Here is a 15299-nt window from a genome sequence, read left to right as displayed (position 1 = left end):
TGCCAAAGACCATGGAAGGTCAGTGCACTTCACCCCCCACGATCATACACAAAATCCAATGTATGAACGTGGCCCAAAGCAAGTGCTAAAGACCATGGAAGGTCAGTGCACTTTGCCCCCCACGAACATACACAACATCCACATGCCAATGCATTTCCAACATCAATCAACATTTCATTTCCATATCATTCTTAACATAGACATCATCTCGTCTCAATGACGTTATCAACAACAACAACCTCATTTCATATTCACATAATCATCAACAATAACATCAATTCATGTTGACATGATCTTTATTAACAACGTCATCTCAAATCAATATCATCATAATTATCAATATCACCACATATCAATTAAAATCCTCAATAGCGACATCAACAATAAATCACATTCCGCACACATATATATTTCTTTCATGCCTGAGATTCACACTCACAGGTCTTCAAACAACACAAATCAAATAAAGACAACAATATCATTCATCACAATATATATATATATATATATATATATATATACATCACATCCCATTCGTCAAAACATAGTTTTTCTTGAAAAACCAGCATGCATATCAATAACAAATTTATCGCATCCCATAAGTTAAAATCATCGTTTTCTATAAAAGAAAAATCAGCATGCAACTGGGACAGACAGTTATCCTCATAGCTAGGTTCCCTGACCCTAACTATGGTGTTAAAATGGTAAATTTTTATAATAAAACTCCCCTCACCTATTGTGAGCTACCCGCAGGCTCCTCGTCACGTCCCTTGGAGATTTCTTTTTTTCGTCTCTGCTCGTTGGTTCCACGCAATCCTCTACCATACCAAAACAAAGGAGACTTAATATGGATTTCAGAAAACAAAGCTAATAACAATGCTCTGGGTCAAACACCCACGTCACTACATAAAAATGCTGAGAGCATTTCAGGTTTTACAAAGGGACATCATTTGGAAATTCCGACCATGCCAATGTGACCCGAGTTTAGTGTAGGTTATGAAAATAACATGCATTTCATGAAAGGATAACGTTTACAAAGTCTCTTTCTCTAGGGTTTTTCAAAGGAAGCGTAAAACATGCAATGGCAATTTCCAAACTCAGAAATGATACAAAGGTAAGATGAAACTAACAAGAAACAAGCGTAGAGCCATGGTTACCTTGAAGGAAAACAAAAGGTCAAATTAGGGTTTCGTTCTCTACCGAAACCGCGAGGCAAGTTGGAAGATTTCGCTTCAGTTGAAGGGTTCCTCTCGGCGTGGGGTTTCAACGGAGAACAATGGCGGTTTATGGTGGCTACTGGTGGCTGTAAGTGATGAATAAAAAGCTTGGAACGTTGTAAATGGTTTTGGAAGAAAGAAGGAGAAGAAAATGGCGTTTTTCCTAAGCTACTTGGACTACAAGGCTCAAAACGCACAAGCGAGCAATGCTCTCAGAAATGGAAACGTCGCGCACACTCCAGATATCTTCTCAAAGATCCCAACGGTCAGATCGTGGACAAGTGTTTTGTGAAGCTGCAGACCAAATTTCGAGAAGCTCCAACGGTTAACTAAGGCTGGGAAACATTTTTACCGAGGAAGTTTCATGTAACTTCCTTGAGAAGCTTCATTAAGAGGCTTCCTCAAGAAGCTTCCTCGTGGCTTCTTTGAGAAACTTTCTCAAGAGGCTTCTTTGAGAAACTAACGCTTTAATTACTAACACCCTTTTAATAACTAAACTCACCTCCTTGAAAATAATTACGGATAAAATAACACAACAAATATAATCAAACATCAAATGTAATTACCAATAATATATATATATATATATATATATATATATATATATATATATATATATATATATATATATATATATATATAAGGATGTCTATCAAATAAAAATCATCAACTTCCCTTTTTCAATTCAACTTTGTCTAGCACTAGGCCTCTTGAAATAATTTTCTCTGATGTATGGGGTCCCACCTTAGTTGAATAAATAAATGGAAATTTTTATTATGTTATTTTTATTGATCACTTCTCTAAATATGTATGGTTATATCTAATTAAGTTAAAATCCGATGTCTCGTTAAATTTTCCCACCTTTAAATCCTTAGTCGACCAATTTGATTGTAAAATTAAAACCATATACAATGACAATGGTGGCGAGTTTATTTAACTTAGAACTTTTCTTCAGAAACACATAATTTCTCACTTAACCACTCCTCTATACATTCCCCAACACAATGGACTCTCTAAACGTATACATCACCACCTAGTTGAAACTTCCTGCACCCTTCTTCATCATGCATCACTACTGCTTACCTTTTGGTCATATGCCTTACAAACTACTACTTACTTAATAAATCGTATGCCCTCACCTGTTCTCAAAATGAAAAACCCTTTTGAAATTCTATTTTAGAAACCTACAAACTACTCAAAATTACATGTCTTTGGATGCTTGTGTTTTTCGTGGCTTACACCATACACTACAAACAAACTTCAATCAAAATCTCAATCATGTGTCTTTATTGGATATAGCAATACACAAAGTGTCTATCTCTATTTTCATCCACCCTCACAAAAGATATACACCTTCCATCATGTTCATTTTGTCAAAACAAATTTTCCTTATTCCATCAAATTGTCCTCATTTTCTAATGCTAATTCAAAATTCCAAGCCTTAAATTCCATCAATCACTCTTGTAATCCTCAACCACTCACCCTTATCCACACTACACCACTTAACAGTTAACTCCCATGCACAACAAATTCAAAACCACACAACTATCCCAATGTCTTTCTCCTCACCAACCAATGCACAACAACCTCACCTACATATATATGATCCAATTTCTATTTTCTCACCAATTAATACTCCATCTCCCTTGGGTCCTACTTATTTTTCAAATTCAACCAACCAAATCACCTCCCACCTATATTTCATCCTTCCACAACATGACTTACGCTATCCCAACCAACACTCAAATTTCGAACTACACTCTTGATAAACGTTAAATTTATCAAATTTTCATATGCATTTTGTGATGTTTATTTGACATTTTAGTTAAATTTAGGCCTTGCTTTGAATCAAATTAGCTTTAAATTCAGTTTCTACTTTGTCTTAGGTAGAATTTTATGTTTTAGTTATTTTTAATGAATTTTTTATAGTTTTTTTTTCTAAAAAAAATAGGTGATTCTGCAATCTCCTGCTTAAGCGCCAGAGCTCTAGAGGCACAAAATCAGTAAAAAGTTATGGAAGGAGAAATTGTAGAAATTGAAGATAAAAGTTAGAAAAATCAAGAGCAAAATTATTGTTCAAGGATAAATCAGCTGAAGAAGAAGATAATTACTTGAATTAATTAAAGATATTATTTGTTCGAAATTTCTTGTGATTATCTCTTTAATTAAACCTAACTACAATTCTATAAACAGAAGACTAGACATTCATTGTAACAGAGTAGAAGTTCCAAACAGTTCTTACAATTATATTTTAGACTTCCACCTACTAGACGCCTCATTATTCCATTATACACTCTAGGTTTCATTGAATTATTTTTATAAGAGAAATTCCTTCCACCTAGGAGGGGAAAGGATGATCCTTGTTTTCCTTTTATTATATAAATTCAATACTTCATCTTGAGTTCTTTATTTGTCTTTGTACTTGATGCTTTTATTTGATTGGTCATCGTATAGATGGATTCAGGAATTGACTTGTGCTTTGGTGAGCCTTGTTAAAACCCGAACATGAATCAAGAACTTAATTAAGATTATCTCTAGGGATAGAATAATCTTGGTTAAGCCTTTCTAATTCTCTACCATTAATGATGATTGCTTGTGTCGGTATGTCCAAAGGATTGAGTATCGGGCAAGAAGTTTAGAATCTGCGACCATGCAGGAGTTGAGATAGAATACATTAGTGAATTAGGGATGATCAAGAGAGATGAGTAGAGAATTGTGAAGTTATAGTGGATCAAGTGAATTCCAAGTCCAAACCTATACATTCATTCATCAAGATCGGCATCACCATTCAAGTCTAGTATTTCTATCTTTACTTAATTGTTTTACTGACATTTAATTTTTATTGTAATTTATTTTATGTTATTTATTTTTTAAAAATCACAAAACAAAAATAAAAAAACCTAATTCTTAGTTAAATAATTACATGAAATCCCTCCTTTATTCCTTTGGGAGACGACCTGGACAATAGTTCAGTTACTACATCATGATTGGGTTACACTTGACCTATAAGTTGAATTTAATGTGAAATAAAACCCTAACAACTCCCTCACTACCAACATTTACTAGTCCTCCCATTATCCAACCAAATTCGAAAGTCTTACCTTCCTAACAACTTGTGCCTTCTATTCACACCACTCATGAGCCTACCAAATGCAACTTGCATACCTTTTCTTCTGATAATCTTTTTCTTGTTAAAGAATTGCCATCTCCTTCAACCCATCCCATGGTTACACATTCTAAAAATGGGATTTTCAAACCCAAATAAATCAACACAGCAACCAAATACCCAATATGACAACCAATTGAACCCTCTTGCCTCACTTAAGCTCTTAAAGTCCCCAAATGGAAAGCTGCCATGTTTGAAGAATTCACTGCAAATAGAACATGGAACTTAGTTCCTAAGTAGCAACACTTTAATATAATTGGCAAAAATGGGTGTACGTATCAAGCGGAACATAAATGGCTCTTTTGCTCATTACAAGGCCCTGTCATGGACAAAGGGTTTCATTAGCGACCAGGAGTTGACTACACTGACCCATATAGCCCTATCATGAAGACACAAACAATCAAGTTAGTCCTGTGTGTGGCTCTCTCTAAACGCTGGCCTATTTTTCAAATAGATATTAACAATGTGTTTCTTTATGGCACTATTGAGTAGGACATCTACATGACTCAACCACAAGCCTTCATTCATCCACAGTTCCTTGATCATGTGTCCAAGCTTCACAAAGCACTATACAACCTTAAACAAGCCCCCCGAGCCTAGTTCCATGCTTTGAAACAATTCTTGTTTAGCATTGGATTCACGAACTCTAGATCTGACACGTCATTGTTTGTTTATCATTATGCTTCAATGTTGGCTTACTTCCTTGTATATGTGGATGACCTCTTTCTCACAGGTAATGACCCAAAATTCATTAATTCCTTCAAGCTCTCACTTGCCAACAAGTTCTCTTGCAAAGATCTTGGGTTAACAAGTCACTTTCTTGGCATTGAGTTGGTTCCTACACCAGACAACCTCCTCCTCACTCAACACTATTACATTTGTGATCTGCTACACAAACACAGCATGCATGATGCCAAACTAGTATGCACGCTTATGTCCACTTCGTTTAACATCGCCGAATATGATGACACAACGTCTTGTGATGAGCATGAGTACCGTCACCTAGTTGGGTCTCTTTAATACATAGCCTTGACTCGTCCTAATGTTGCTTATTGTGTCCCCAAATTGTCTCAGCATATGCATGATCCCACCATACTTCATATGCAAGCAAAAAAATGCCTCCTTCGATACCTCAGGTCTACATTGGATTATGGTCTTCATCTTCTCCATTCATTGGATCTTCACCTCTGAGCCTTCTGTGACTCTGACTGGGGTGGAGACTCTACTGACATGAAATCCACTACTACATACATTGTTTACCTAGGACCTAGTGCTATTTCCTGGTCTTGTTAAAGCAGAAAATAGTTGCCAAATCATCCACAGAGGTAGAATATTGCACCATTGGGTCTACCACGATTGAAATTCTTTGGTTACGAGAACTGTTCAAGGAGCTTCACCTAAACCTTCTGGGCAAACCACATATTTATTTTGACAATACTGGAGCTACATATCTCTATGCCAATCTTTTGTTTCATACGCACATGAAACATCTTGCCATTGATTTCCACTTTGTTCAAGACTTAGTCAACAAGAAGGAACTCATTGTTTCTCATGTTCCTTCCAGCCATCAACATGCAAATCTCCTCACAAAGCCTCTTAGCTCTACAAGACATAATATATTGTAACAACATTTAAATTCAAATTTTTAGATCCTATTTTCATGCTACTATTGGTGATGGTTGTTATCTAAGGTCACCTTATATAATAAGTGTATCACAAGCATTCGATGAATAAGTTTGAATTGTTGTTCTCTATATTTCTATGGCAAATCTAGGACCTACGATTAGTTAGGACAATCTATTTAAAAATAAATAAATCTAACACATAAATATAGGTAGTGGGTTCAAACACATAAAAATAAGAGATGTAAGATATAAAATTTTAAGATAAATACTTATGATTTTATTAAAATAAGGGTGCTATTTGTTTACCCTTACATGAGAACGAGTTAAGAGGTTCAAACACATAAAATAGGGGATGAAAAATAAAATTTTTAAAATTGAGTTTATCAGACTAAGGGGGTACATTTGTCCACCCTTATACAAGAGTATGCTCACCACTACAAGCAAACACACACACACACACATGAAAGACGGTGTGTTTAATAAATCATTGTGTATAAGTGTCATCTTACTATGATTAATTCGTCTATTTGCTACACAAACACACTTAGTCTTTCTATGTAAAAAATTATTTCCTTTGTTTGTTTTATCAAAACCAAATGAGGCCTAATAAGTGTCCTTTCACCTAGCCAAGTATAATGTTTAATGGCTAAAATAGTGTAATGGTTAAAATAAACCATGTACAATGAGAAAAATATAACAAATAATATAATAATAAAAAATATAAGAGACTAAAAGCTAACATTTTTAAGCACACTATTTGAATACCATCTCAAAATGCATACATGCCACTAATATTGATTTATATTTAGTGTAATAACTTGTGTCATGTATGGATGTTAATTTATAAAAGTTAAATATGATTTTGGTCCTCCAAATATTGACTCGTCTTGGTTTTAGTCCTCCAAAAATAATTTTATTGCCTTTGATCCTTGAAATTTTTAAAATTCCTCTTTTAAGTCTTCTATTTAAATCCGTTAATATTTTTATGTTAAATACTTAAATGTAAGCTACCTTTACCTATTATAGACAATATGATTGAGATTCAAACTGTTATAGTTAATGCACTTGTTGATGTTTATGTTGGACCAAGCAAAACTATCTAGAGTGGGGTAGGGATGAATAAATGTTATTGAAATCTTTTTCTCTTTTCAAAGTTGTTTTACCACCCTCTTAGATTGGATTAATTGAATCAAATGGAATCACCTAATCATAGTTATAAGACGAAAAAACCCTCGAAAAACCTAATTCAATATCAAAATCCAAAATTAATTGAAGAAATATTCAATTACTCATATTACACGACACGTAAAAGGAGATTGAGACAGAAAGATATATGACTCAAGCAATTTTTATTGGTCCAATCATTTCTAACCTACATCTAGTTTGACTTGACATCCCTAGCCAAATCTTTCCACTAACATTCCTTTTTAGTTACAATCACATCCACACACGACAAAACTCAACCCATTGTTGAATCCTACAACAACGTGAGTGAAAAACAAACCCTTTGTTAAACCCTAGAACAAAGTATCTGCAAAATCCTATTTCAAAAATCACTTTTTAATCAAAAAGAGAGTTAAAGGAAAGAGATAACTAAATCCTTAAAGATTCAAATCAAATTTTCTCTTGGTTGAACACAAGCCATAACATTGTCTTCAATCTTCTTGATCAAGGATGATAATCTTGTTGATCCCTATCACCTTAGCATGAAAACCTTCTTGATAGCTTCCCTTCAACTAGTCCCAAAATTAAAAAACAATTTGGAAGCTTGTTGACTCAATGGTGGGTTAGTTATGTATAAAAAGTATGTTAGTTAACAGTTTTAGTTGACTTGGTCTTCTTGTAATCGATTAAATCGTTTTTGCAGACCTGGGTTTTCAATTGAACAATATAATTGATTAAAATACCTTGTAATCGATTAAATCAATCTTACAGAGCCCACAGTGAAACTTTAGAAGCAATGAAACATGAGCTGTAATTGATTAAATTGATATCATAGAGACTTCCTTCTAAAGGGAGAAGCAATCTAGTTGATTATGAAAAATTTGTAATAGGTTTAATTGAAAATCTCATCCAAAATAGAAATAAGCCTCTTGAACCAACATTGGCTTTTGTAATCAGTTACACTTAGGTTGTAATCGATTACCAAGTGCTAATTGTTCAAAGAACTTCCAAAATTTCAAAGACAACTAATCACAACTAATCATGTAACACCCTAAAATGTCGCTAATTATAAATCGATGTTTAATTGTATTTATCGTGTTATTTGATTATATGATTGACTTGAATGAGTTAAGGTATGGTGTAAATTAGTCATGTATGATTTTCTTGATGTGGATGTTGAGTTATGTGGAGTTTTATTGACCTAAGTTGAAATTATGAGATTTCAAATTTCACCTAAACCTATTCCGGTAAAACCGTGATCCTGGATTCTTTAATCGTTGGATCGTCTTCAATTTTTGACTGTAGGTTCTTAACACATGTCCCCACAGTCTGACCATTGAGATTTTCAAAATAATAAATTTTCACCTCTCTCTTAGCGCGAGAAGCACAATTTCAACCCGAGAGGGAATTATGCTGAGCGAGAATTATTGTACTTAGCGCAAGAAAAATTGCGCTCAGCGTGAATTGTCACGCTCAGTGCAAATTCCAACCAGAGAGGGAATTGTACTGAGCGAGAATTATCGCGCTTAGCGCCAAAATTGGACTCCCGCTTAGCTAGACGAGCTCGCTAAGTGAGATCTGCAGATTATAAATACATTCTTCAACATGTAAAAATGATTTTTTTTCACTTTCGTCCTCTCTAAACGCTCACCCAAAACCTAACACCTTCTTCTCCACCATCCATGACCACCGGTGGCCACCACGAACTGCCGTTGCTTGCCGCCAAACCACCACACCAAGAGGGATGTTTTAATCGGAGCGGAATCCTCAGAATCCACCTCAAGGATTCGGTGGAGAAAAATCCTTCAATCCTTTCTTTCATAGCTTCTCTAAGGTAATCTTGATTTCTAAGACTTTCTCTTAGTTAGTTTGAGTTTATCTTAGTGTCTCTTGTGTTTTGGGTACTATAATAGGGTGTTTTTTACACTTCCTTTGAAAAACCCTTGAAAATGAGACATTGTAAAAGCTATCTTTTTATAAAATTGATGTTATTTTTGTGACCTCCACTGAACCTTGGTCACATTGGTGTGATCGGAATTTCAAAATGACGTCTTCTTTTAGTAGAATCTAAAACACCCCCTTAGCCCTTTATGTTTTGGCAAGGGTAATTAACCCCGAATATTGTCATTAACCTTGTTTCCGAAATCTATACTAAATTTCCTTCAATTTGGTATATAGAACCTTGTGTTTGGACTGACGAATGTGAATGAGAGAGGTCTTTAAGTGATGCAAAAAGGAACTGACGTAGAGCTCACTATAGGTGAGAGGAGTTTATTATAATTTACAACTTTTGATTCCATAGTTGGGGTCAGGGAACCTAACTATGGGGATGTGTGCCTATCCTTATTTCATGTTGTTTTTCAAGAAAAACAATGCTTTGACAAATGGGATGCGATATGTCTGTTATTGATAAATTACATTATTGTTTTTATTATACTTGTGTTGTCTGAAGACTTGGGGAGTGTGAATCTCAGGCATGAACTGCATATGTATGTATATGCGGAACGTGATTTACTGATGATATTGTTATTGATGATATTAATTGATAAGAGATGATGGTATTATTGATGATATTAATTGATAAGAGATGATGTTGTTATTGATGATAATATTGATATGAGATTATGTTGTTATTGATGATAATATTGATATGAGATGATATTGTTATTGATGATTATGTTGATGTGAGATGATGTTGTTATTGATGATAATATTGATATGATGTGATGTTGTTATTGATGATTATGTTGATATGAGATGATGATGTTATTGTTGATAATGTCATTGAGATGAGATGATGATGATGTTGAGAATGATATTGAGATGAGATGATGTTGATGTTGAGAATGACATTGAGATGAGATAATGTTGATGTTGATAATGACATTGAGAAGAGATGTTGATGATGTTGAAAATATCATTGTGATGATGCATGTTGTGTATGTACATGGGGGGTGCAATGACCATGTTGGATATCCCTACTGGGAGAAATAGAGCGGTTAAAGAGTTTTAAGCATCTCTGGAGGGGGATGGCTTAGAATATTTAATTATCCACGGTCAGTGCATTGATGGGTGCCCATGTTTTATACTTCATAGTGCATGGAAATAGTATAAATTTTGTTAGTAAGTACTTGTAGTTTCTCATGAGGAGGAATACTTGTACTTGGGGGCATGTCACTCGGTTTGAAACTCCCTTGAGACTTAAGCTGATCACCGTGGGAGGCGGAGGTGGGGGGGGGGGGTGTAATGACCCGCCTTGTCGCTATGATATCATCATCCTAAACCATGATAAATTCAATTTTTAAATAAAAACTCCCTTAATTTTAATTTTTGCTTATGAAAATAAATATAATTTTTGTCTTGACATACATTCACCAAACCATACACATTTACTTAAGAGAATATATATATATATATATATATATATATATATATATATAGGAATAGTAACTCAGTACACTTCATACCCATAATGGAAATTAAGTTTGTTCATACATATAATTAAAATATGAGATTTACATCTTTAGTTCGACAAAAGGGATCATGAACCAACTATGGAGGAGTTGATTAACAAAACACAACTCTCTCCCAAGTCTAATTTCAACGTCATCACGTCGGCTCGGTGGCTCCACAATAGAATCTCACTTTCGGCACCCTACTGCTGTCATTCTGCTCCCACGAACATAGTTCGCGATCATCACAGGTATCAACCACACGATACAAAATTGCAAGGGTGAGTTCATTATAAAAAGAACCAATACTAAAATCCAAATAACCACAATTAGTAAGAAAACATAGGCAAACATCATGAGCTTACACAACATTCGTTAATCAACACACACATTCAACAGTTATTATCATCCATCCATAGACCCAATCAACTATGCTCAGAATGATGCATGCACCTGACCTCAACTCTCAGATGCAATGTGGTACGTACCATATCCAATACCAAGGAAATAGCTTAACCGTGTTCACACGACACCTAACTTAGGAAACCATGCAGTATTTGTCGAGGCCACCCAACTGTGCACCATAACTCCTCCCTCGGTGATCTGCCTGGGCCACAAGGGAGTTCCCTATCTGGTGACACACCCCCTAGTACAAAGTACACACTGCCACAGTTTATACTATTTCCCGTGTCATATGAGGCATGAACCATGGACGTCGTCAAGTACCTGACCATGGATGAATTAAAGCACCTAAGCATCCCCTCAGAAATGCTTAAATCCTTTAACCACTCTATTTTCCCCCACAAGGGACATCCGACAAGTTCAACGCACCCCCCGATGAAGATACACAACATACGACGTATGACCATGGGCGTCGTCAAGTACATGACCATGGATGAATTAAAGCGCCTAAGCATCCCCTCAGAAATGCTTAAATTCTTTAACTACTCTAGTTTCCCTCACAAGGGACATCCGACAAGGTCACTGCACCCCCCACGTATGAAACATGGGCGTCATCAAGTACATGACCATGAATGAATTAAAGCGCCTAAGCATCCCCTCAGAAATGCTTAAATTCTTTAACCACTCTTCACAAGGGACATTCGACAAGGTCACTGCACCCCCCACGTATGAAACATGGGCATCATCAAGTACATGACCATGGATGAATTAAAGCGCCTAAGCATCCCCTAAGAAATGCTTAAATTCTTTAACCACTCTAGTTTCCCACACAAGGGACATCCGACAAGGTCACTACACCCCCCGATGAACATACACAACATGCACATCTCAATGCATTTCCAACATCATCAACATTCCATTTCAATATCATTCTCAACATAAACATCATCTCATCTCAATGACGTTATCAACAACAAAAACAACCTCATTTCATATTCACATAATCATTAATAATAACATCAATTCATGTTGACATGATCTTCATTAGCAACGTCATCTCAAATCAATATCGTCATAAATATCAACATCACCACATATCAATTAAAGTCATTAATAGCAACATCAACAATAAGTCACATTCCGCATATACATATTTCTTTCATGCCTGAGATTCACACTCCCCAAGTCTTTAAACAACACAAGTCAAATAAAGACAATAATTCCATTCCTCAACAATAAATATGTCGCATCCCATTAGTTAAAAACGTTGTTTTCTATAAAGGAAAATAAGCATGCAATAAGGACACATATATTCTCATAGCTAGGTTCCTTGACCCTAACTATGGTGTCAAAACGGTAAATTTTATAATAAACTCCCCTCACCTATCATGAGCTCCCCGTCAGTTCCTCTTTGCGTCACTTAGAGGCCTCTCTCTTGTTCACGCTTGCCTGTCCAACGCAAGTTCCTACTACGCCAAAATGAAGGAAATTACTATGGATTTCAAAAATAAAGTTAACAACAATACTCTGAGTCAAATACTCATGTCACTACATGAAAAGGCTAAGGGTGTTTCGGATTCTACAAAAGGAACATCATTTTGAAATTCCGATCACGCAAATGTGATCGGAGTTCAGTGAATGTCACGAAAATAACACCAATTTCAGAAAAAGATAATGTTTACAAAGTCTCTTTCTCTAGGGTTTTTCAAAGAACACGTAAAATATACAATGGAGGTTCCAAAGTCAGAAAAGATGCAAAGACAAGCTGAAACTAACAAGGAACAAGTGTAAAATCACGGTTACCTTGAAAAAAACCGCAAAGGTCAGATTGGGCTTCGTTCTCTACCGAAACCGCGAGACAAGCTTGGAAGATTTCGCTCCAATTGAAGGGTTCCTCTCAGTGTGGGGTTTCAACGGCGGTTTGTGGCAGCCACCAGTGGTTGTGGGTGGTGGAGAATAAGCTTGGGACATTGGGGAAGGGTTTTGGAAAAAAGAAGGAGAAAGGAATGGTTGCTTTCCAAGGCTACACGAAAAATAAGACTTGAAACACTCAAGTGTTTCTGCTATCGGGAAAAGAAGCTTTTCTCACACACCAAAAGACATATCGCAGATCGCAACGGTTAGAGCGTGGAAATATGCTCTATGAACCTCCAGACCAAATTTCAATAAGATCCAACGGTTAACGAATGCATGAGGGTGATTTTACCGAGACAGCGTTAGGTAGCTTCCTTGAGAAGCTTCCTCGTGAGGCTTCTTTGAGAAGCTTCCTTGAGAGACTTCTTTGAGAAGCTAGAGTTTTAACTATCCACACCCCTCTAATAAATAAACTAACCTCCTTGAAAATAAAACATGGATAAAACATCACAACAAATAAAATCAAACATCAATTATAATTACTAATAATATTTCAGGGTGTTACATGGGGGGGAGGGGGAGGGAGTTGCGTGTGCACGATAGGGTGACTTCGATACTTACTGCCTAGTTTTCTTAAGTAAGTGTCATGTGGACACATTTAGGCTATTTCCTTGATGAATGGTACCACATTGCATTTGAGAGTTGAGGTCGAGTGCATACATCATACTGAACATGATTGATTGGAATTATAGATAGACGATGACTACTTGTTGAGTGTATGTTGGACTAATGAATGTTTATGTATGCCTATGGTATTTGTTAATGTTTTCTTACTAATTATGATTATTTTATTTTTGTATTAATTTATTTTATAATAAACTCACCCTTGCAATTTTTGTATCGTGTGGTTGGTACCTGTGATGATCGTGAACCTTTGTTCGTGGGAGCAAAATGACAACAGTAGAGTACGTGAAGTAAGATTTTTTTGTGGAGCCGCCAAGCCGACATGAAGACATTGGAATTATTTTTGGGAGAGAGTTGTATTTTGTTAATAAACTCCTTCGTATTTGGTTCCAAAATTATTTTTTTAATTGAGGATGTAAATCACAGATTTAATTATATGTATGAACTAATTTACTTTCCATTATGTGGATGATGTGTACTAACTTACTCTCTCTCTCTCTCTCTCTCTCTCTCTCTCTATATATATATATATATATATATATATATATATATATATATTCATTGAAGTAATTGTGCATTGTTTGGTCAATGTATATCGTGAAAAAATTTACTTTCATTTTTTTCATAAGCAAATTAACGGAGTTTTCATTACAAATTGAAATTTTCGGGATTTAGAGTAGTGATATCATAGCGATGAGGCGGGTCGTTACAAATCAAGTGATCAAACTAAGCAAGAGCTAAACCAATTACTAGTTCTAATCGCACATGCCTAGTTCTAAACAATCAATACAATGTCATACCCATTAAACATGTTTTGGCATGTAAATTACTCAAAATCAAAACCTAAACTAAGATGTTGAACCTTCAATCAATAGTTTGTTCCAAGAATTAGATTCCACCAACAATAGAGGTAATATATCACTTTAGTTATGTGTACTTGTTTTTTTGATGTGGAAAGAAAATAAAGGCAACTACAATCTAATGTAAACAATCCCAACAACATCCGCTAACAGTAAGGAGTGAAGCTAGTGAGGGGGAGTATCCCATTGAACAAAGTTATCTTCATGAGATAATTCTATCATAGCTAATGCACCAACGCATTTGTTACCTTCCCGCAAAATGTGGCAAAAGTGAAGTCTTCGTGGTTTAGACCTGTAGTCCTTGATCTTGTTAATAATAGTAGTATAAGGATGATACCCAGTATTTGCATCACAAATCAGATGAAGAGTTGTCTTGCAATCTGATTCGCAAACAACATCATGGTGTCCAAATCTCCATATCAATTGTAATCCTTGATGAATGGTCGTGAGCTCGGCGAAGAGGTTCGTAGCATATCCATAGTGACCAACAAAACCTATGATCCAATCTCCAATGTTGTTCCTAATAAGCCCTCTAAATCCAGAAGGTCCCGGGTTCCCTATTGCGCTACCATCCATATTCAGATTCAAAGTTGCATTAGTGGGTGGCTTCCAAACAACTTCTCTAGGTGGCGCAGGGGTTGTTGAGGTAGTTGCTGCCGAGATAATCTCCTTGTGCACTTGAATCTAGTTAGCTATGTACCAAGTCATCCAAACATATCCTTGAATAGCTTGTGCATTCCTAGCCCGCCAGACATACCAACATATGCACATGGACAACACGACTAGTTACTTCTTAGCTGATAAAGAATCCAGGTTTTAACATCATTACACCAGAAGTTGATGTCCGAGTCTAGGTGGAAATGCTTCCAAATAAC

The 15299-nt window shown here is 35.7% G+C and overlaps 1 protein-coding gene across 1 annotated transcript; it reads right to left on the bottom strand.

Moving 5' to 3' along the window:
* Nucleotides 1-14589: 14589 nt before the first annotated feature.
* On the bottom strand, nt 14590-15000 carry LOC114398751. Its single transcript, XM_028360906.1, has one exon. The coding sequence runs from the start codon at nt 14998-15000 to the stop codon at nt 14590-14592; it is 411 nt and encodes a 136-aa protein (XP_028216707.1).
* Between the last annotated feature and the right edge of the window lie 299 nt (nt 15001-15299).

The sequence above is a fragment of the Glycine soja genome, chromosome 19 (assembly GCF_004193775.1).
Source record: "Glycine soja cultivar W05 chromosome 19, ASM419377v2, whole genome shotgun sequence".
Lineage (NCBI taxonomy): Eukaryota > Viridiplantae > Streptophyta > Magnoliopsida > Fabales > Fabaceae > Glycine > Glycine soja.
Note: the sequence above shows the minus strand (reverse complement) of the source record. Positions and strands in the feature narration are given on the sequence as shown.